The sequence below is a fragment of the Dromiciops gliroides genome, chromosome 1, assembly GCF_019393635.1.
Source record: "Dromiciops gliroides isolate mDroGli1 chromosome 1, mDroGli1.pri, whole genome shotgun sequence".
NCBI classification, from domain to species: domain Eukaryota; kingdom Metazoa; phylum Chordata; class Mammalia; order Microbiotheria; family Microbiotheriidae; genus Dromiciops; species Dromiciops gliroides.
Window position 1 is genome coordinate 109,267,250 of NC_057861.1, and position 23,072 is coordinate 109,290,321.

The 23,072-nt window shown below is 34.6% G+C and overlaps 1 protein-coding gene across 3 annotated transcripts in view; it reads left to right on the forward strand.

Moving 5' to 3' along the window:
• The window catches only part of TMEM65 (transmembrane protein 65), a 52,912-nt gene that overhangs the window by 17,299 nt on the left and 12,541 nt on the right, over positions 1-23,072 (forward strand). For 2 of the 3 annotated variants that reach the window (XM_043972186.1, XM_043972194.1), the window contains 3 exons: positions 14,596-14,640; positions 19,076-19,143; positions 22,329-22,383. In XM_043972186.1, coding sequence (XP_043828121.1) covers positions 14,596-14,640; positions 19,076-19,143; positions 22,329-22,383 — 168 coding nt within the window. Of the gene's footprint in view, positions 1-13,048; positions 13,145-14,595; positions 14,641-19,075; positions 19,144-22,328; positions 22,384-23,072 lie in introns of all 3 variants that reach the window. The other variant, XM_043972180.1, reaches the window with a different exon arrangement.

Below are 23,072 nucleotides of genomic sequence, written 5' to 3' on the forward strand. Positions count from 1 at the left end.
ACCAATATAATACTAAATTTTTATGATCATATATAAATTAAGTGGAAAGTAGGAGTTGTACCTAAGTGCTAGTGACTTCTTTTTAAGGTGTTTGAATTGTTCTGTAATGAATTAGACTTTATATTTTGTGGAGTCAGAACGTAGGACTCCTCATTGTTTATAGAAGAGGATTACAATTTTACCTTATTCAAGTTACTAAATTATAGCAAAGTCTTTGCGATATCTATATCTGTATCTGTATCTATATCTATATCTAAATCTTTCCCCCCAAAGCCTTTGATTTCTATACTTACTCCATCGGATGTTGAGATCCCTTAACTTTATAATTGAAGCAAAACAAAACATGCTTATGTTAGAAATATTTAAAGAAAAATAATTCACTGATCACAAAGTTTTGAACTTCGATTTTTCCTGCTTATGTAGCACTTTCCATTCATTCATTACTTTGTATTTTCATTAAACTTTGTCCAGACAGCGTTGTTTTGGGATGTACATTGTCCACTCTATCCAATCCAATTCAGTAAACATTTATTAAGGGTTTGGCAATGTGCTAAGTGCTGAAGATAGAATAATAAAAAGACAGTCCCTGCCTTCAAGGAACTCACAATCTGGGGAAAACAACACACAAAATGAGGAAAGCAGAGTGGAGGATGTGGGGGAGGGAGCAGCAGAGGCATCTTGTTCCATGGAGTTGGAACCAAGGAGAATAGCAGAAATAGAGTAGAGAGTTTTATCACTTAAGGCATTATACAAATGGACTATGAGTTTTCATCTTTTGGACTAGTTGCTGGTACTTAAGCTTCACAGTTACTATATGATGTGTAGTTAGTGGGTGATTAATTCCTAATTGGGGAGAGAGGATAAATCCTAAAATTTAGTACCATCTTAGTTCACTAATAATATAATGTAATGTCAGTATGTTTTATGTTTTTTAAAAAGTTGAACTATTACTATTTTAGTTTCCTAGCATGGTTCTTGATTAAAATATTAAAAGAGCAGTGATAGATTTCTTCTCTTAGTCTATCTCATCTCTTATTCTTCTATTTTAGTCAAACTGTATGGTTCTTTCCCATTCTTAATCATGGTACTCTCTTCTCATGCACCTGGAACAACCAAATAGCCTCATTCTTCCACCCCAAGAATTTAAAGGATATTTTTCTTAAATTATTCCTGACTTATTTTAGGGAGAGCATTGTAAAAAGTATGTGTGAATGTTTCTTCCTATTATAGAACTGAACATAATATCCTCAGCTCTGCCCCTATTATTTAATTTTGATAATTTTTGTTTAATACATTCTTAATGAATAGAGTGGGAGTTTCAATACTTTGAATAGTCAAGATGGTAATTCATCAGTCACTATTATCTCCATCAAAGCCACTTAAAGTCTTATCGCTTTTCCATATCCCCTGCTACACCTTTTCCCAACCAGGATTAGAAGAATGGCCTCAAAAGTATATTGGTTGCTTTCAGAGCCCCCAGCTCTGGCTGATAAAGGAAGAGGGTAGTGTGGTGGATTGGGCTCATGCATTGAAATATCAGTATAGGGTGGGAGTGAACACTGCTGTCAACCCCTCTCTCCCACCTTCACCCCTACACCCTCCAAAGGTTTGGAGGAGACTAGGTATAGTAGCAAACAATGCTGGTGTGGCTCCTTCCCTCATCCATCATCTACCATTTATTAAGCATCTACTATGAGCTAACCCCTGGGCACTCAGTGTCCTCCCCACCTTGGTGATTTAGGACAGATGAATATTTCCTTCATGTGAAAATAGGAATAGAGGTTTGAAATGGTGTCAAACAGATGTCAATCCTTTGGTCACTAATCTAGGCACCTAGGTTATAACCAGTTTACTCAAAGTCCCATTAGGTTGCTTCCTGGTGTGAAATCTGCTTCTGCACATAGATCTCTGGTTTTGATTAAGCTCTTTTGGATTTGACACCATAGGGAAACCTAGGTTTCTGACTTCTTGACCTGTCCAGCCTTTGGTTTTATACTTCTTAAATCCTACTCCAGTTTTTTTCCAGGAGGTGGGGATTGTTTTGCCCCCATTCACTACTAGCATGTCTAAGCCACCTGTGAGGAATTTAACATTTGTCAGTGTAGGTGGTGAGGAAATCTCTGTAGTGTGAAGTTGCTTGGTGATTTACAATAAGGTTGGAGTGCATGTGGATAATGAGATGCCAGAATATTTATTTAAAAATTACTAAAATGGACCTGGAGAAGTATTTTCACTAACATTGCTTATATTTGTAATCCATTTTTGAGAGAGTTTTTAATTTCTTCTTTTCATGATTTTTCTGCCTTTTAAAGTTTCTTATTTCATTCTTTTATGCATGTTTTCTTGTCACTTTAATTTCCACTTATTAAAACTTTATTGTATAAACTATTTCTGCATGTCCATGTTTTTACTTGGAAGTCCATTCAATTATACATTTTGATTTGTGTTTTAGTTATGTGCTTTTTCATTTTGTCTTTTAAGATCCTTTTGTTCTGGTGGTATAGCTGGTCAAAGAATATGCACAGTTTGTTTACTCTCTAGGTATGATTCCAGATTGTTTTCCAGAATGGCTGGACCAGTTCACAGCTCTACCAACAGTGCAACGGTTTTCTTCTTTTTTCATCTTTGCCAGTCTGATAGGTATGAGGTAGAACCTCAGAGTTGCCTTACTTTGTATTTTCTAATCATTAGTGATTGGGAGCATTTGTCATATGTGTGTATGAAAATATCTTAAAAGACTTTAGAACTCTGATCAACTCTATGATAAACTGCCAATCCAAAAGAATGAAGATAAAACACATGTATGTATTATGTGTCATGTACCTCCTGGCAGAGAAGTGATGAACCTAAAATGTAGAATGAGATATGCATTTTTGGACTTAACTAACGTGAGAATTTATTCTACCTCTTCCTGTATCTATAAACCTCTAATCCCTTCACCCTTTCATTTTTTCTCAGGTTATCATTACTATACCTGGCTACATTCTCCTCCCTTGCCCATTTTCACCCTTTGGTGAACCAGTTCAATTCTACTCTGTCTTCTTTCAAGTCCCTTGACACCTTGTGTTACTGATCCTGCCTTGCCAAGCCTCTGCCCTTAATTATTCTCACCCTCTTCTGCCTTAAAACTCCTACATATGTGCTACTGAATGAAATCATAGAACTGCTGATTGGATTCATTACACGTTTATGTTATATAATCTCAACTCTTCACCAAAGAAGGCAATCCTTTTGTACTTCCCTAATTAACTCACTATGGCAGCTAGGTGCTGTAGTGGATGGAATGCTGGGCCTGGAGTCAGGAAGACTTGAGTTCATATGTGACTTCAGACACTGTGTCACTCTGGGCAACTTTGCCTCAGTTTCCTCATATGTAAAATGATTTGGAGCAGGAAATGGCAAACCACTCCAGTATCTTTTTTTAATCATAAAAGTATTTTATTATTTTCCAGTTACATGTAAAGATAGTTTTCAACATTTGTTTTCATAGGATTTTTAGTTCCAAATTTTTCTCTCCCCCTTCCTTCCCTCCCCCCTCCTCAAGACAGAAAGCAATCTGATATAGGTTATATATGTACAATCACATTAAACATATTTCTGCATTGGTCATATTGTGAAAGAAGAATCAGAACATAAGGGAAAAACCTCAAAAAATAAAATAAAATAAACAGCCCAAAAGTAGAAACATTATGGTTCAATCTGCATTCAGAATCCACAGTTCTTTTTTCTGCATGTGGAGAACATTTTCTATCATGAGTCCTTTGGAGTTGTTTTGGATCATTGTATTTCTGAGAAGAGTTAAGTCTATCATAGTTGATTATTGCACAGTATTGCTCTTACCATGTACAATGTTCTTCTGGTTCTGCTCACTTCACTCAGCATCAGTCCATTTAAGTCTTTCCAGGTTTTTCTGAAATCTTAGCCTAACTCCTTATCTTTCCATTTTCTTATTCCTTATACTTCCCCCATCTACTCTGTGATCCAGTGACATTGTCATTCTGGCTATGCCATGTACTAAGACACTGCCATCTCCTGATTGAAAGAGAATTTTCATTGGCTTTCTCTTATGTTTACATCTTTCTTCCTCATCTTTAGCCCCTAACTCTCCAGGCTTCCTTCACATTCAGTTAAAATCGCACCCTCTGCAAGAAGCTTTTCCTAGTTTCCCTTAATCTTAGTGCCTTCCCGTTGTTGATTATTTGTTATTTATTCTGTGTAGATATCTTGTTTGTACATAGTTATTTACATGTTGTCTCCCCCATTAATTTGTGAGCTCCTTGAGAGCAGGACTGTCTTTACCTTTCTTTGAGTGTACAGCATAGTGCATTATACATAGTTGGTATGCTTAATAAATGTTTGTTGACCGACTACTGAGGGATTTGATTTTCATGTTTTTCTTTTTTTTTAAATAATTTGCTCACTTGGGTTGGGGACAGTGAGAGAGGGACATGTTAATAAAAATACTTGTTATTTAAACATTTAAAAATCAATTAAAAAGGGAAAAAGAGAAGGAAACTTTCAAGGTATTCATTATACATTTATCCTGGCTCAGTCTCTTGTTCGAGAAATAGTGAAACCTTTTCACTTGGCACCTGCTCTGGCTTTTAACTTGATCTCATTTGACCTTCAGTATCCCAGAGAATATTTCAGTATGCCTTGGCCTTCTCATTCAAAGTAGAACCACTAAACTTTGTTCAGTTTCCTTTCTATTAGGACACTTTTATATAATCAAAACTTTTCAGTATTTTTCAGTATTCTTCATTATGCGCCAAAATTTCATTATCACTCTTACTACTTCATTATTTCTCCAGAGTATTCTACTCATCTTGGACCTGGAGAACAGTATTTATGGGTTGTCATTGACATTTCAAAACCCCCAAATGTGTGACCATATTAGTTTGGGGAATACTTGTCAATACAATGAAGTATTATCAAATTCACTATTTTAAAGTGCTGAATAAAAATAGACCTTTAGAGTTTGTGGGCACTCTGAGGTCATCTAATCCAATTTATATCTAACCAGGGATTCTTTCTGAAACATAAAAATGGTCACCCAGTAACTGCTTAGAGACCTCAACTGTGTGTGTGATCTGGAGGATGGGACAGGTTGGGATGGGGAATGACCCAGGAAGCCTGTTCTACTTTGAGGTGATTATAAGGATTAGGGAGTTTTCCCTTAAATTGAGCTTTAGTCTGCTTCACTGCATCTTTCATTCTTTGCTACTAGTTTTGTCCACTCTGGCCATTCAGCCATCTGTGTTCTGAATCCACTACATTTTGCTGTTTCACAAGAATAGCATGAGAAAGTTTACCAAATGCTTTCCTGAAATCCAGCTATAATATGTCTTTCATTCCATCCCTTCATGTACTAGACTAGTTAACCTATCAAAAAATTGAAATGACCTTGTTCTAATACGATTTATTTTTGATGAATACATGCTGGCTTTTAGTCATTATTGCTTTCCTAAATGTCCACAAACTGTCCCCTGTGATGGTTAAAAATCATTAAGAGATACAATTTTGGATAAGCTTATGATCAGATCAGTTTATCAATCTCTACTGATAAGGGACTGACAAAGTCTCCCTAGCGTCTGTAGTCCAAAGAGGCCCCAAGGCTACTTTTCCAGGTTTTTGATAAGAGGTGGATCATTATACACCAACCAACAATTAATTAATCTTGCACTAATTTGATATACATCAATTAATTAAAGGTGAATTACATCAGGTCAAAAGGACTCAGAGTCCTTTTGATTCAGGACAATATCTCTACATAAGATAATTAATCTGAAGAATTTGGACCCCACCCAGAATAAGCCTTCATGCTTGTTTTGAGAGGGACAGTGAATCTGACTGACAGCCTTTAATAAAAATGACCATTATATTGGTCATTAACAATTATTTCTCACCCCCCGAGTATTTGAAGAATCGTACATGGAGGCTCAGCAATCACATCTACAGCTTATTTTAGATCCCCAGGATATAGTGTATCTGAGCCTGGCAACTTGAACTTATTGAAGACCACCAGGTGATGCTTTACTGTCTCCTTATTTATCTTTAACCATTCTCTTCCCTCTACTCCCTTCCCCACCCCATTTCAAATATTTCCTCAGCAGGAAAACAACAACAACAACAACAAAACAACCCAGGAAATATAAAAGGCCAATAATTCAACCTTCTCACTCTCCTATCAGTATCATCCCATAAACTCTAGTCACTGGTCCTAATACTTTTGATCTTCCTCTTGACCATGATATGCCGAAAACAACAAACACAAAACCAGATCATCCTCTTTGTTGACTTTGACATTTGTTCCCAACTTTGGATCATCCTGGGTTTTAGTGCTTTGGGGATTTCTTATATAACTGTGCTCTTCTTGTATATTTGACTTCAGTTACTTGCCCTTGTTTCTGTCTTTTGTTACATGTCTTTTTAAAAGTTGAGTTGGTCAATAAGTTTCCAGTGAAGTTACACAGGATCCTTTAGGTAGCTTCCTCTTTTCTTTCTCATTGAAATAGTTTTCCTTAGTTATACAGGATGTTATTCTTTTTTTTTCACTTAATAGTATTTTTTCCAATTACATGTAAAAATAGTTTTAAATGTTCTTTCTTTTTTTTTTTTTTTGCAGGGCAGTGAGGGTTAAGTGACTTGCCCAGGGTCACACAGCTAGTAAGTGTCAAGTGTCCGAGGTTGAGGTCGGATATGAACTCAGGTCCTCCTGAATTAAGAGCCAGTGCTTTATCCACTGTACCACCTAGCTGCCCCCTCAATGTTCATTTTTGTGAGATCTTGAGTTTCAAATTTTTCTACCTCCTTCCCTTCCTTTTCCCCCCTCCTCAAGATGATAAACGATCTGAAATAGGTTATATAGTACAGTCATGTTAATTTCCACATTAGTCATGTTGTGAAAGAAAAATCAGAACAAAAGGGAAAAACCATGAGAAAGAAAAAACAAAAAAAGTGAAAAGAGGATGCCTCAATCTACATTCAGACTCCATAGTTCTTTTTTTGGATGTGGAGAGCATTTTCCTTTATGAGTCTTTTGGAATTGTCTTGGATCATCATATTGCTGAGAAGAGCTAAGTCTGTAATAGTTGAACCTTGTGCAGTGTTGCTGTTACTGTGTACAATGTTCTTCTGGGTCTGTTCACTTCACTCTGCCTCAGGATTTTATTCTTGAGCAACTCTCTTGGGTAGCTACTCACTCTAATATATTAGTTCATTGGATCTTTTTTTTTTCCTTTTCTTTCTTTCTTTCTTTCTTTTTTTTGGTGAGGCAATTGGGGTTAAGTGACTTGCCCAAGGTCACACAGCTAGTACGTGTTAAGTGTCTGAGGCTGGATTTGAACTCAGGTCCTTCTGAATCCAGGGCTGGTGCTCTATCCACTGTGCCACCTAGCTGCCCCCAGTTCATTGGATCTTACCTATCCTTTCTGTGGATCTTTTTGGAATCTGATTTCTAGTATGTCAGATTTTGCACAGATTTTCTTCATCATGAATTCAGTAGTGGAGTATTGATTTGCCTCCAAGGTTCCTATTATTTCTACTTCACCAGTCAGTTTCTCTTTGCTGATAAGAATCATATCCAGAATAGCAGTTCCTTGTCCCTTTCCTCTACCTTTTTTTTTTCTATTACTTTTTTTTGTGAGGCAATTGGGGTTAAGTGACTTGCCCAGGGTCACACAGCTAATAAGTGGTAAGTGTCTGAGGCCAGATTTGAACTCAGGTACTCCTGAATCCAGGGCCAGTGCTCTATCCACTGCACCATCTAGCTGCCCCTCCTCTACCTTTTTAATGATGAAAATATTGTTAAGTCAAGTTCAGAATTTCTTAGCCCATCTGTCTTTATGGAGGGAAAAGGAAGGGGAACAAGCATTTTTAAGTATCTTCCATGTGCCAGGCATTGTCTACTTGTTTTACAAATATCTCATTTGATCCTCCCTACAACCCTGGGAGGTAGGTTCTGTTGTTATTCTCATTTTACTGATGAGGAAACTGATGTAGACAGAGTTTTAAGTGACTTGCTCAGGGATGAATAGTTTTAAGTATATAAGGCCAGATTTTAACTCACTTCTTCTTGACTTGAGGCCTAGTACTCCATCTACTGTGCCACTTTGATGCCTAGGTAGAGAAAAATATGCTCCAGTAGATCTCCAGATAATTGAAGTTCTCTACCACTGCCATATCTTGCTTCCCTGTCATGCTTATTATGTTTCCTAAACTTTTCATTGATTTCTTCTCTCCAGATGAGAAAATTAAATTCAATTAATCTTTTATGAAACACCTGCTATCCGCAAGATACTATACAAGGTCCGGGGGATGCAAAAACAAAAGTTGGTAGCTGCCCTCAGGTTGCTTACATCTTACTTTGGGGCATTGAGAAGGAATTGTTTGGTAAATGGGATAGGTCTGATACCAGGTAGTATATGATGAAGGCAAAGGAAGAGATCTTGACAAAATGCTTTAAATTTGAGAAGGAGGAAAACATATTCAGCTGTGGGATCAGGATAGATTTCTTAGACAAGGCAATCCCTTTTAAGCTGAGCCTTTAAGACTAGCTGAGCCTTTAAGATAAATTGAGCCTTTAAGAGGTAATCTGAAAGGCAAAAATGAGGAAGGAGTACTTTTTTTGGCATGGGGGACATGTTGGAATCTATGAAGGGGATGATGTACATTTTGGAAACACCTACTACTTAAATTTGGAAAGAATATGGAATATAAAAAGAAGAATAATGCAAAGTAAAGTTGGAAAGTAAGGCTGGTATGTTTAGTCTAATCCACTCATTTTATCTTCAGGTCTTTAAATGCCAGGATAAAGAGTTTGCCTACTGGAACTATTTCTTGGTGTGTTGATGAAGGTTTTGAACAGGCTGTTTTTTAAGGAAGATTATTTTGGCTATTATGTGAAAAATGATCTGGATATGGGGACAGGTTGAAGACAGGAAATAATTACTCAGCTTATGTAAGCAGTAATAATGAAGGCCAGAACTGGGGTGGTGGCAGTATGAGTAGAGAAAAAGGAATAGATATAAAGTGATCGTAGAAAGAGAATCAGTAGGATGTAGCATCAGTAGGATGTGGGGAGTGAGGCAGAAGGAAAAGTCAATAATGATATCAAGGTAACCTTATGGCATCAGCAAGGACATTATATGAGGGGCAGGTTTAGAAAAAAGATGAATGAAAATTGAACATGTTGAATTTGATTTGCTAGAGGAATACACAGGTGGAAATATCTAGTAGGCAGTTGGAAATGCAGAACTGAAGTATAGAGAAGGCTACAAGTGGATATGTAGATTTAAAAGACATCTTTTTTCTTCCATGTAAGGTCCTATTTGCTACATAACTACTTTTCAAATGTAGCTACATTGCTACTTTAAAGTATTGATTTAGAAGCGATATAGAAGTGATTGAACTGAAAAGAGCAAAAGTAGATGAGGTATTCACAGTGCTGGGTTGGAAGGAAGATGACGACAAAGAACTATTAAGTGTGATGGAGGATGATCAGGATGGTGAAGTTATAGAAGTCTAGGGTAAAACTCAGAGAGGTTTACTGACGAGGTTACTTAGCTATCGAGTAGTAGAACCTAAGTCTTTTGTCTCCAAGTCCTTTGCTCTTTCCATTCTGTCTTAAAAAAGCAAACATACACTAATATTTAAAGAGTTGCAGTCTAGAAGGGTAATTAAATTATTTTATGCAGCTCCAGAGGGTAAAACTAGAACAAATAGGGAGATGTTAGAGTCATGTTTTGATTTGATTAAAAAGGAAGAATTTACCTGTCTGCCTGTCTGGCAATATCTGCTTCACAAAAGAACAAAGTCTCATAGTTGGATTAATTGCTTATTTTTTACATGGTGCTATCCAGTTACAAAGTACTTAGGCTAACAATAACCCTGTGAGATGGGTGGTCTGAGTCAAAGCTTCTTAAACTGTGAAATTGAGTAACTGAATGTGGGGAATTGAGAAAAATTTGACAGTAAATGTTTGATTTCTATACCTGTTTTATATATGTTTATACCCCACGGTTGTGTAAATATTTCTCAGGTGAAAAGGGGTTGCACATGGAAAAAGTTTAAGAAGCCCTGATCTAAATAATAGTCCTATTTTAGAGAGAAGGAAACTGAGGCTTCAAGAATTTTAGTAGGCCATGGAGTTAGTGAAATTGTAGAGCTAGCAATCAAATCTAGGTGTTCCTGTTTACTACTAGTATTTATTGCCTACTATGATGACTACTACTACTACTACTACAACTACTACAGCTAGCTAGTTAGCATTTATATAGCTCTTTAAGTTTTGCAAAGTGCTTCAAATGTTATCCCATTTTCTCCTCATGACACCCTTGGGAAGTACGTGCTATTATCACCATTTTCTGGAAGAGGAAACTAAGGCTCGGAATCGCTTAAGTGTCTGATGCAAGATTTTAAATTTGGGTCCAGCAAGTCCAGCGCTCCAGGCATTGTTCCATCTAGTGGCCAAAGCAAAGGTTGTCTGAATATATGTTAGGGATGTTGCTGAAGACATTCCAGAATTGGAAGAGACTTCTGGCTAGCTGACTTAAGTTCCCTTCAACCCCAAAGGTTGAAGAGGAACTTAGAAGTCATTTAGTCCACGCCCTTCATTTTACAGATAATAAAACTGAGGCCCAAGTGATTGCTTGTAGTCACATAGCTGGTAGTAAACAGCAGCACCAAGATTCTGTGATTTCAAATCTAGTGCTCTTTTTTTATGCCTCACTACTCCTTTCTATTGAACAGAATGAATTCTTTAATAAAGTATGTCTTTTAAATAGATGATCAGCCCTCTAATTTTAATGTTAATTTCATACCGGTCTGCATCAGTAGAGGAAGTTTCCACAACTGGTGTTCACACTAATGAAACCACAAATCTGGCCCCCAAAAGTTTCATTTTGAATATAATATAGTTCTAGGGTGACATTGTTACTGAGTTATGTACGCATTTTTCTCTGCACCTCCTTATTTGGGGAAGAAAATTAAGAAATATGTTTTTATTAAATCTTCCCCTCCCCCTTCCTCTTCTTTCCCCAAACCTTTTCTTCTTTGAAACAGCAACTGAGATGCCAGCAAAAATGCTTATTTAAGGAGAAAACACTTTGTTTTGATGGGGCATGTAGGAGCTTAAATTGAAGCCAAATGTCTTTGAAGGAAGTTGGGATAGAGAATAGATGGTAAACATTTGTTCTTCTGATCTGGCCTGGCAGCTTCTCACCTTATCTTTGTCTTTTTCTCACCTTCTTTGGACTTTTGCCCTTCTTCCCTACCTGAGTTTACTTAAATTCTTCCCTGTGTCCTCCTTCTTCCCTATACCCCTCCTACCTACCCCTGACCCCAACCTTCCCCATCCTGCAGATATTGAATGTAAGCTTTTTGAGGGCTGGGGCTGTTTTCTTTTCATCTGTGTATCTCTAGTGCATAGCACTTTACCTGGTACTCTGCCAATGCTTCTTAAATTGAATTGAATAGGGAGACTTAAATAATATTCTCTTGTAATTGCCTGAGTCTTCTAAGGCTCTGGAAGAAACTTGAAATAAATCGTTACCTTTTAGTCACTTACATATCATATCCCCCACTTCTCTCTCTCTCTAATTTTAAAGTTCTGTCACTGATTACTATAGATAAGCCTTCTCTTTAGAAAACAGGTGAGGGTTAATGAGTGTTTTTCAGGGTCGTGGTGGACCAAGATCCCTATTCACATATAACTTATTTCCTTATATTTTGCTCCCCCCCCCCGCCCCGCCCCACCAGTGGAAGTATCATGGAGAAATTACATAAGCACAGTATTACTAGTAGAGAAAGAGCCAGACAGGAAACATAAAGAAGTGTTAGATCTTACAATTCTCAATGTATGATATGTTTTAGAATTGTTAGTATCTATTATCTTTTTTTTGCTTCTATTTAAAAAATCACCCTAGTTTTTTTTGGGATCCATTTCTTTTCTTTTTTTTTTATCCATTTCAGCATAGATTTTTATCAGTGACTGGTCTGTCTGTAGGCCATAGTACAGAAATCTGGTGTATGTGTGTATATATACAAATATATTATACATATAAGTACACATATAATATATATTAAACACATGTATGTATATTTAATCTCTTAAGTAACACTTATTTCCGTCATGAGTTATATGCTTTCCAGTTTTTGAAATGGAAGGTAAAATCAGTTAGGGTCAGTTATCAACTTAGGAGTTAAGTAAAATATTCTGATGGTTTTTTTCTTCTTTTGTTAAAAAACCAGACAAAATACTCAGCATACACAGGATAGTTTACGGAAAGCATTCAAATCTTGAAAAATGACTCTATAAATTAATAATTTTTTTGAAAAGTTACATTTATGGAGTCACCCCTAATATCTCACTTTGATGCCTCATTGGGTCTGGAGATGTGCTTAGTTGTAGAAGGCTGTGCCTATAGAGCACAAACTGGCAGATTCTATCAAACAGAAAGGCTTCTGGAATATGTCAGTGAAAGGTCTACACGGTTTGTAGAGGCTTTGCACCAGGTTGATTGCATGGTGTTGAATTTCTTGGTCTCAAATACTCTCTACCAATATGTAACTGTTTTGCAATTGGAGATAGGACCCATACTGATGAAATCACAAATTCTTGAAATATCCATGAATTTATTCTAACTAAATTTCTTCCATTTAATTAGAACTCATCATTCCACTTGCTTACTATTTCTCATCAAGTCCTTTAGACAAGAGACAGAATCTAGCTTAATCATGGATTTGTTTCACCTGTATGTCATTTCGCCTTTGCTCTATCTTCATTGCAGCATGTTTTCTTCACACCGCCTCCCTTGATTTTTTTCCGTTGCTTTTATTTTTCAGATCCTTGTGTGTAGTGGGGAAGAAGAATTATTAGTGATATCTTCTCTTTACTACTACACATTTATTCATAAACCTTACACCTTCTTTTCACACAGTATAGAACACATTAATGTGTTTGTTCAATGTTCAGGCAGTTTGAAGAGATGGAAGCAAAGGCTCCATATATTCTTATTCCATTGGGAAGGTCGTGCTTATTGAATTTTAGGTATTCCAAGAAGTTCCGGTCAACTGACAAGGACCTCTCCTCACAGTGTCAGAACTGTGGTGATGATGAGAGTAATGCAACTAACAGATAGTGCTGGTATGTAATCACTTATTTTGCATGTTTATTTCACCAGGAAACTATATGGACAACAAGGGTGTATTATATTTAAAAAAGCATCAGAATAAATGTTCGCATGTCTTGAAAGTAGGCTGTGGTATACTGGTAAAAAAAAAGCTTGTAGGGAATAAAGTCTTGTTTAATTCCAAATTCTGTGATGTCTAGTGTACTTCTAACATTAAAAATGATATTTCTAGTTTGGTTTCCAACTAATTTGGTAGCATTGACTATTGATGAATCTTTTTGTACCTTCTTTTGTATAGTTTGATGATATTCTTATCATTCTTAGTGAAGTTTGAAGTCATAAATGTTGCTTCCTTGTTGTAATTTGAGTCTATCCTATTTATTTTTTACTTGAATTCTTTAAAATCTGTTGTCCTTAATTAAAACTGAATAACTACTTTAGAAAAACATTAGCCCAACTAGTATTTTTCTGTTTATGACTTTTTCATTACATTGTAATAAATCTGCTTTAAAGCAAAGTTAAATCTTTAAAATAAAATGATATTTTTAACACAGTTCTCATGTTTGTTCAAAGCTCATTCATTTTGTTGGTGGTAGATGGATAATATGTTTTTTCTCTACCATTGTGTAATTGTTTTGAAATTATAGCTGGTGAGAGCATTACTTCTTTCAGAGTAGACAGGTTGATACTTAGCTCATATTGAGTAATAATGTAGTTTTTATATTTGATGATAATATTTTAAGCACATTTATTTTGGCTTTTATCAGAAGGAATTTTGTACAGTTTTAAAATAATATTGTAAACTAGTGTATTTGTGCTGTTACTAGAAATCTAAATTAGCCTTTGCAACTTTTTTTTTCTGCTCTTTGAATAAAAGTATTTTGTTCCTTATTGTCCATAAACTGATTCTTTTGATTTCATCAAGTAAAAAAAAAATGAAGGGATAGGGCACAAATCTAGGAATGTTACTGCTGTTATATATTATTTTAAATTTATTCTGCTGATGTTTTAAAGTTTATTTTGGAGATTTTTTCATACTGTACATTTTAGGAATATATGAAAAAATTCAGGATATCTTTTAATGTAGAGATAGATATTTTATAAATTATTAATATCTCTATATCTGATATAATTGTGAATAAGTAATTTGTGGTGTGTCTGACACTAATTGATGCACTCAGCTTCTTCATATTTTAGGTGATCTCAGTGATTAACCAGAAGTAATAGAACAAGGTAGATCCGGGATTATTCTTATTTACCAGCCCTGTGAATTATCATTGTCATTCTGCTAATAATAATTGTCTTTAAATAATATATGTAACTAAGTGAAAAATGTGGCATAAAAGTAAATTCAGATTTCTCCTCTTTTGTAAAATCCTATTAAAAAGAAAATGTTTCATACAATGTTGAAACCAGAAATGTATGAAGTAGTAACTAATTGCACCATATGCTTTTTCCCCTGTAGAAAAATTGGACACTCCACCACCTTCCCAGGAACAGCTGAGATATGGTAATAGTTCCATAAATGCTGAATGTGTCTTTTAGATTTTAATAATTTTATTCTTTAGTAGTAGAAGGAATTTTAATGAATTAAATATATACTATGTATATCACATGGGATATATGCTTATTGTACTGATGTATAAGGTCTGTAATCCTTGTTGAAATATCACAGTACTGTGGAGCAGTAATAAACTTGAGTTTAAAACACTGTAAATATAATAACTATTCTTTAGCCACTAGAGTTTATTAGGAAGATGGCATGGCTAGACTTGCACTTAAGGAAAATTACTTTGGCAGCTGAATGGAGGATGGATTGGAGTGGGGAGAGACTTGTGGTAGGTGTACTACACATCAGTAGGCTGTTAGGATATTGTAGTACAAATATGAGGATGTGCAACAGGGTGGGTGGGGGTATCAGAGCAGAGAAGGGGATGATTTGAGAGAGAATGCAAAGGTGAAGACAACAGGCCGTGGCAACAGATTTGGTGGGGGGGTGGGCGTTGGGGTAGGTAGAGATAGTTAGGAATTGAGGATGACTCCTAGGTTGTAAGCCTGGGAGTCTGGGAGGATTTTGGTACCCTTGACAATAATAGGAAAGTTTAGAAGTGGAGAGGGTTAGGGGGAAAAGATATGGAGTCCAGTTTTGGACATGTTGAGTTTAAGTTTACTGAACATCTAGTTGGAGATGTCTGAAAGACAGTTGGACATATGAGATTGGAGGTCAGTAGAAAGTTTGGGTAGGATCAGTAGATTTGAGAATCATTAGTTTAGAGATGGTAATTAAATTCATGGGAGATAATGAGATCACCAAGTGAAGTAGTATAGAGGGAGAGGGTTCAAGATAAAACCTGTGGGACATCTATGAGATGAAGTGGTCTGGACCACCCAGACAAAAGGAAATGGAGAAATAGTCAGAAAGGTAGCAGGAAAACCAGGAGGGAGTGATTCCTTCCTACAAGAGGCCTTTTTTGGTACCCTTCTAAGTGTTAGTGCTCTCTGCTCCCTACCCCTATTTCTTTGTATTTACTCTTTCTGTATTTTGTATATATTTGTTGGTGTACAAGTTGTCTTCATACCCTCCTCCTCCCTCCCCTTCCCTTCCATGCAAGCTTGAGGGAAGTTTATTTATTTTTTTGTGTGTCTTCAGAGTCTAATACTGTTCTAACACAGAATAGGTGTTCAGTAAAGAGTAATTGAATTGAGTAAGGTATGATATGGCAACCCTAATTCTTTTTCCCCCTTTCTTTGTTTCTCTCCTTTCTATTTTATAAAGTACTTTTACCAAAATGAATAACTACCTTCTTTTTGCAAGTCATAAGGAAATACCTTCCCCAAACATTTTGTACTTTATCTTATTTCTTATCCTTAATAAAATGTAAAGTGCTGTTAAAGGACAGCTATCTTGATTAATAAATATAAAGATATCTTATAGTTAAGATTCCAAAGCCACCTTTTGCTATTTTGCTCTTTCTTGATAACAATTTTTTGAGTAGAGGGTAGTTCTGATTTCATTTTAAAATAAAGTTTGACTTACTGATCCTTTCTTAAAAATTTAAAATAGATTTTTATTGGTATCTTTTTTGTAACACCTAGATTTTTTCCTTTACCCTTCCCCCTTCTCCCAGAGAAAACATCTTTTATTAAAAAAATGTTTTCATTAAGTGTTAAGATATGTATTTGTAATTATTATAATTCTATCTTGGAGATTCAGATTAAACAACAGGTTATAAAATGTGGTTTCACCTACCTCCAAAGATTTTATAGTTATTTCATGTGAGCCTCATCTCTCTATATGAGATGTATTTGATCCCTCTATTAAGAGGTATTTTTCATGAAATGTTTGAGGATTTTAGTACCCCCTTTGGTGCTGCTGATATAGTTAGTACAATGTATTGGTGTTTAATTATCAATGGCTAAAGTAATTTATTGTGTCCTTTTATTTTTTAATTTTAAAATTTCATTTATTTGTTTGTTTATTTTGTGGGGCAATGAGTGACTTTCCCAGGGTCCCACAGCTAGTAAGTGTCAAGTGTCTGAGGCTGGATTTGAACTCGGGTCTTCCTGAATCCAGGGCCGGTGCTTTATCCACTATGCCACCTAGCTGCCCTTATTTTGTCCTTTTAATAAGAATTATAGTTGTCTTTATTGTCCTAAATTCATCTGTCAGTTTCTTTTTCTGTCCTCCTCGCCCAACTTCTCACTTATTTCTACCCCAGCTTGTATACTTCTCCCTTTCAACCTTTCCCCTTCTCCCCAGTAATAAGGTTCAGTTAAAGGAACTGTAGAAATAGGAACAATGAGTTTAAATTTCAAAGTAGTAAGGTTTGAAATAAAGAAAAACTTCTTAAGAATTAGAGCTGGTCCCAAAGTGGAATAGGCTGCCTTCTCAAGGAATGTTTTCCTTCTTTTTGGAGATTTCAGACAAAGGGTGGATGACTACTTTTCTGGTGTGTTGTAGGATGTTTTCTTATTTTGTATAATAGCTTGAAATAGATGGACTCTGAGTTTTCTTCTAGTTCTGAATTCAGTGATTTTCAGTACTCCCATTTTATAGCATTATAGATTCCTTAACATGGTAATACTGAAGTATTGAGTCTAGTTAAGGAAGGTGAATGATTAATGGACCAAGCCTAGGCTAATTTATATTTCTGTAATTGAAAGAGTCACTTCCATTGCCTTGGAAGTTTACTATGTTGTTTATTAGATTTTTATCATATTTGTAAGCTTTTAACATAATTAAACATGTTGCTTAATTAAAGTATATTTTCCTGTAATTCCTACCATGAGCAGATCAAGAGAAGTAGAAATTATAGATAGTTTATGATTCATTGTTTTTTTTTCCTTATCCTTAAAATCCTTGGTAGTGGCTATGAGTAAGAAGTTCTCTTTACCATTTGCATTTAGCCAAAAAAGATTTTCTTTTTTGGGTACAAAGTTAACCATAGTGAAAGCTGGCATACAACATCCTGTTAACCTTGAGGTTAAGGAGTTAACAAGAGTCCTAAAAGCATTAAAACATACCACAGAACTCCTTTGGCTATCTTTTGGTGGTGTTTTATAATTCAGGGTTTTTACATTAATTTTATGTAATGTACTAACTGCTCCTTAATATATACTATTATGTAAGATTTGCTTCAATGGGAGTACTCTTTTTTGTTTGTTTGTTTTTTTCGGGGCAGTGAGGGTTAAGTGACTTTTCCAGGGATCACAGCTAGTAAGTGTCAAGTGTCTGAGTCTGGATTTGAACTCAGGTCCTCCTGAATCCAGGGCTTGTGCTTTATCCACTGTAACACCTAGCTGCCCCATCAATGGGGGTACTCTTAAAAATTGTCCCTTGATGTTAATATTTAGGAAAAAATAACAAATTAAGTCATGAATTTAGAAGGTTTTTTTCCTTTTTTGGCCAGAGAGCCCCACTATAACTCTTGTTCTGTTATAATTTTTGTAAGTTGAGTAATACAATATTCTTTAGAATATTAGAAAGATAGGTATGGCACAGTGGAAAGAGCACACTGTCAGATGTTTAAAATCTTGTCCCTGACACACACTTAATGTGATCTTGGACAAGTCAGCTAATTTTCCTGATCCTTCGCTTCCTCTTAAAATGAAACGGTTTAGAATACATGACTTCAGAGGCACTTCTTGAGTGATTGATTCAATGATCACCCTCTAAGTGGGTGTTTGTTTACAACTGATAGGTCTTAAAACCAATTTCGGATTAAGCTGGATTGTTGCTACCACTGGTAGGGATCGTATTGCTTTTGCTTTAAATAGAGTAGTACTTGCCATAGTTACATGAGCTGAGTTTCTAGGAATTGATAATAAATTGAGAGAAAAATTACATATTTAGAAGGTAAATGTCTATGACTTGTGTGCAGCTATCAATCTCTCTTGATATTTTGAATATTGTTCTTTGTTTACCAAAATCATTTTACTGATTGGGTAGGTTATCATTCATTACTAAAGCTTATATATTTTTTCCTAATTTTGAAATTAACTGTATTTTTATGTGTGAGAGAGAAACGGGTTAGTTCTAGTAGCTTTTTGACCAGGTCAAATATGGAAAGTCATTTATCTATTTGTTGATTTTATTTCTGCCTCTATAAATGTGTACCTGTTTTGCTTATATCAGTATAAAACAGAATCATATTAAACAAATCTTTTTTACATATTATATACAATGTTTAGAAGAGTTCGGAGCTTACAATCGTTTCTGCCTGTTAGGCACTTTGACTATAAATATTTATTAACTAATGTTTCCTTCTGGGAATGACAGCAATGTTGTATTAAACTTAAGCTCCATGAGTTTCAAGGCCTTTCGGAAGACTTGACCATATGTTTTTCTTTTTTTTCTTTCTTTTTTTTTTTTTGTGCTAAAGTTGTGGCAGCTTTAAACTATATAAGGTATTTATTGCTTTTCTGTTTTTTTTGATGTTTTTCAGTATTCATCCACAATGCATTACCTTTCGTAGGGTTTGGCTTTTTGGATAATGCAATTATGATTGTTGCAGTAAGTTCCTTTTTTCCCCCCACTTATTATTTAGTAAAGGAATTAATATGGTCTTAAACATTTTCTTGTTTATTCATATATGAAGTTTTAATTTATGTAATGAAAATATATTATTTTGTTGATTATATTTCTTAGAAACTGTTACATTAGTTAAATTTTAAGAAATGATTCAGAAGAAACATTTCACCATGTAATGTGCAACATTGCTTATATCATTAATTTGGATTAATTAGGTTTATGTTTTCAATTGCTTATTATGTTGTTCAAACTTATTTTAAATAGAGAAAGCTGTACAAATGTATATGTATGTATATGCTATGCACACATATACAAACATATGTGTATACATATATGTGCACAAATATACATATACATATATATTTTCTGATGTACTTTAGAGGTATATACAGATAATTCCCAGTTTATAAACAGGTTTGTATTTTAAAATTTTGTACATTTTCCCTTAAAGCATTTTACATGACCTTACTTGACCTCATTTGATTTTTATAACAACTCTGAGGCACTACAAATATTATCCCCATTTTATAGATGAGGAACCAGAGACTCAAGATTGACTTAATCCATAGTCACATAACTTAGTAAGTATCAGGTAATATTTGAACCCTGCTCTCTCCAGTGCTTCACGTTAGCACTTCTTCCACCATAAAGCACCATCTCTCAAAGTTAGTAGGAGAAGGAAGTTGTAGTTTAGGGATTGATCAGCATTCATAAAAAAAATGAACAGAAATTAACTTGGTAGTAGAAAATTAAAAGAAAGCATATTCATTAAACTTTGAGAGGGGAAAAAGAGAGTGAATGAAATCTTTCAGTTTCCTGAAATATAATATATAATGAAACATAAATGCATTTAATAGTACAGTTTAGCTTTATTGTTTTGTTCTTGCAATCTTCTTTATCTATAGAAGGTTTCATAATTGTGACTTCTCAGTGTTAATACTAACCCAAAGAAGAAACTGAGGGATAGTCATCACAAATTAGATTTTGAAGTGAAACCAAGGTTTATTCTAACACCTAAGTCTATATTTCTTCTTCTAGGTTTAACAGGATTAGTTAAAATACAGTTTCAAAAAGGGGAAATCTATTTCCTGACCTGAGGTTGATAAATCAATTTGAAAATAACAAAAAACCAGGAAAGACTTAATGATTAGAAAGTAATATGAAACTTTAATCAAAAGAAATATACCCATAGTTTAATATAAATTTAGTTGAGAATAACAGAAAACTATTCAAAAATTTTAAAATGTAACTTTTTGAACATTATTCAAAACTTTATTGTATAGGTATTTGACATTATAGAATCATATCTATATTATCAGGATCAAGTATCCAGATGTGAAACTTAAGATGATTTAGATAAAGAGATACTAGGACACCTTCACCTTTCTCTAGAGCAAAGGTTCTTAACCTTTTTTTTGTGTCATGGATCTCTAATAATAATTATCAAAATATATTAGAAAAAAGATTCACAGACATTTCCCCACCCCCTGCAGTCTGTGCTTGAACTCCTTGTTATGAACACCTATTTTAGAGAGAACAAGATAGAACTAATAATGGTGGAAATACCCAGCTTTAAATATTTTACTTTGTAGTATAGAATAATTAGAAGTTGATAAGTTCTTTGTCAGAATGAGGGTTTACCAGAAAAAAGAACAGACAAATTGGAGACACTAAAAAATTGGAGTAGGCTATATGAGCTATAGCAATGGATTTGATCCCTAAAGCATAATTTGAAAAAATCTAGTCATTTGAAAATCATGCCTATTTGTTATTTAGTTGCTTACTTTTGCATATCAGAACAGAATTGACCACGTAGTGTTGATTCCTTTTATGTCTGAATAACTTGTCATATTCTGTAGTTAGTGACTTATAATATTGAAGTAATTAATAGATCGTATGTAATTATAATAAATACATCCATGATGAATAGTTTATTTACAGAATTAGCTTAATACACACATAGACATATATGGCAGATCATATGGATTTTGCTATTTTGTGGCAAATCCCATTGTGGCTTCATTATTTTAAACAAATTCCCTGAACATCTTATTTATCTACTTGTTAAAAAACACTCTGAAGTCAAATAAAATTTTTGGGAATATTTAACATTTCAGATTTTCTATTACATTGTTTCTATAAATATGAGAATTGGCTGGATTTATATGCCCCAGACAAATGCCCTATAGTAATAGTGCTTCATTGATTCAATTATGTTTACACATCTAATACTGTGATGTTTGTCTCCAATTCTTATTTACATAATACCATTGTAGAAAAAGTAATGAAGCACCTTAATTATTTTGCATAATGTAAGGAGGACAATTAGATAGTATAGGACATCCTGTATAATTTCTCCCGAACTCCCCCTCCCCCACAAAAAAGCCATTATTGGGGAATTATTGCAGCGATAAACAAAAAGGAGGTGGTCTTGCTTTATTTTATTTCAACCTTCTAGTGCTGCCATGCATTGAATGTTAATTCCTTGGATTAAATGTGTTATAGAAATAGAAGAGTCTACAAGATTCTTAGGTTTTTTTCCTTCTGTTTCACTGGGCACTTGAGGGCCCTTAACTCCCTGGGTAAATTTCTTACTATTTGCTTCCCCAGCAGTCTTCATGGCAGAATTCCTGGTCAGAAATCTGCAAATGTTGCTGGATTAGGATCTGAATTGTATGGTTTAAAACTTTGGCTTATACAAAGATTTCCTCATAAGTGCCCTTAAGAAGTGAATGTCTTCTTTTTTAATCTTTTAGTAGAAAGTAAATTCATAAAAGAGTCACCATTCAGTATTAAAAGTATATATGAATGTTCCCTTAGTTCAAGGATTTTCCAAAATGTCTTTCTCTATTTGCAAGGTATTCCTGATTTTGATTAATATTCATAGTACTTATTACTTCTGCCTCTCCCTCATGAAGAACAAAACCTAACATTAAGTAAAATATCTTTTCAAACGTCACCTCTGCTATATGCCTTATGTGATACTAAACTACATATTAGAAATCTCTGACATCAGAAATTTTTTTGATATCATTGTACAATATACAATACTGGAATAATAAGATAATCATATCTGTTTTCAGTATAATGTATGGTTTTTTATGTTTTATTTTTAAACTTCATTTAAATATATTAAAGATGTCTTTTTCCTATTTTTTCATTTTTAGGGAACCCAAATAGAGTTGTCTATTGGAATTATTTTGGGGATTTCAACTATGGCAGGCAAGTAATATAATCTTTATCTTACTGTGTATGCACTGAAAGTTTTTCCAAAATTCTTATTGAGGAAGATAATTTGTTCTAATACATTTTATCTTTGAAGTGTCTTTTAAAAAAGGAATTATTTATTCTCTTTCACTTTGTATTTATGTAACAACTTTCTCACGAGCTCAAAACTCTTTAGTATATTTTACTAATGGGCAATGTATTTACTCCCACTGAGCATCCCTCTGACTTGCATAGATTACTCCTTTCTTTCGCTTGTCTCTCCATCTTTTCTGCAACACAATCTGTCTTTAATAAAGGCTAATATTTTATAACATTTTTAGTTACAGAGTCTTTTATGTATGTTCTTGCATATGAAACCTTAGGAATTAGGTAGTGAAAATAGGATTTTTCCATTCTGAGGCTCATAAATTGACTTGTTCAAAATAACAGCAACATAGTAGAGCCATGATTTGAACTGAACTCTTCTGATTCTTTCTCTGTGGTCTTTCTGTGGTCACACTTAATTTACACTTAAGTAGAAATTAGAGACAAAAGGGAAAAGATACCATAAAATGCAATTTTCCCCCCTTCCTACAACCTTTCCATTTTTGATGGCGAGACTTGTGGTTGCTATGTTTATTCCATTGAAGGCAGATGATGAAAATTGAATTCAATTCAACAAAATCAGTTCCTATTGTGTGTGA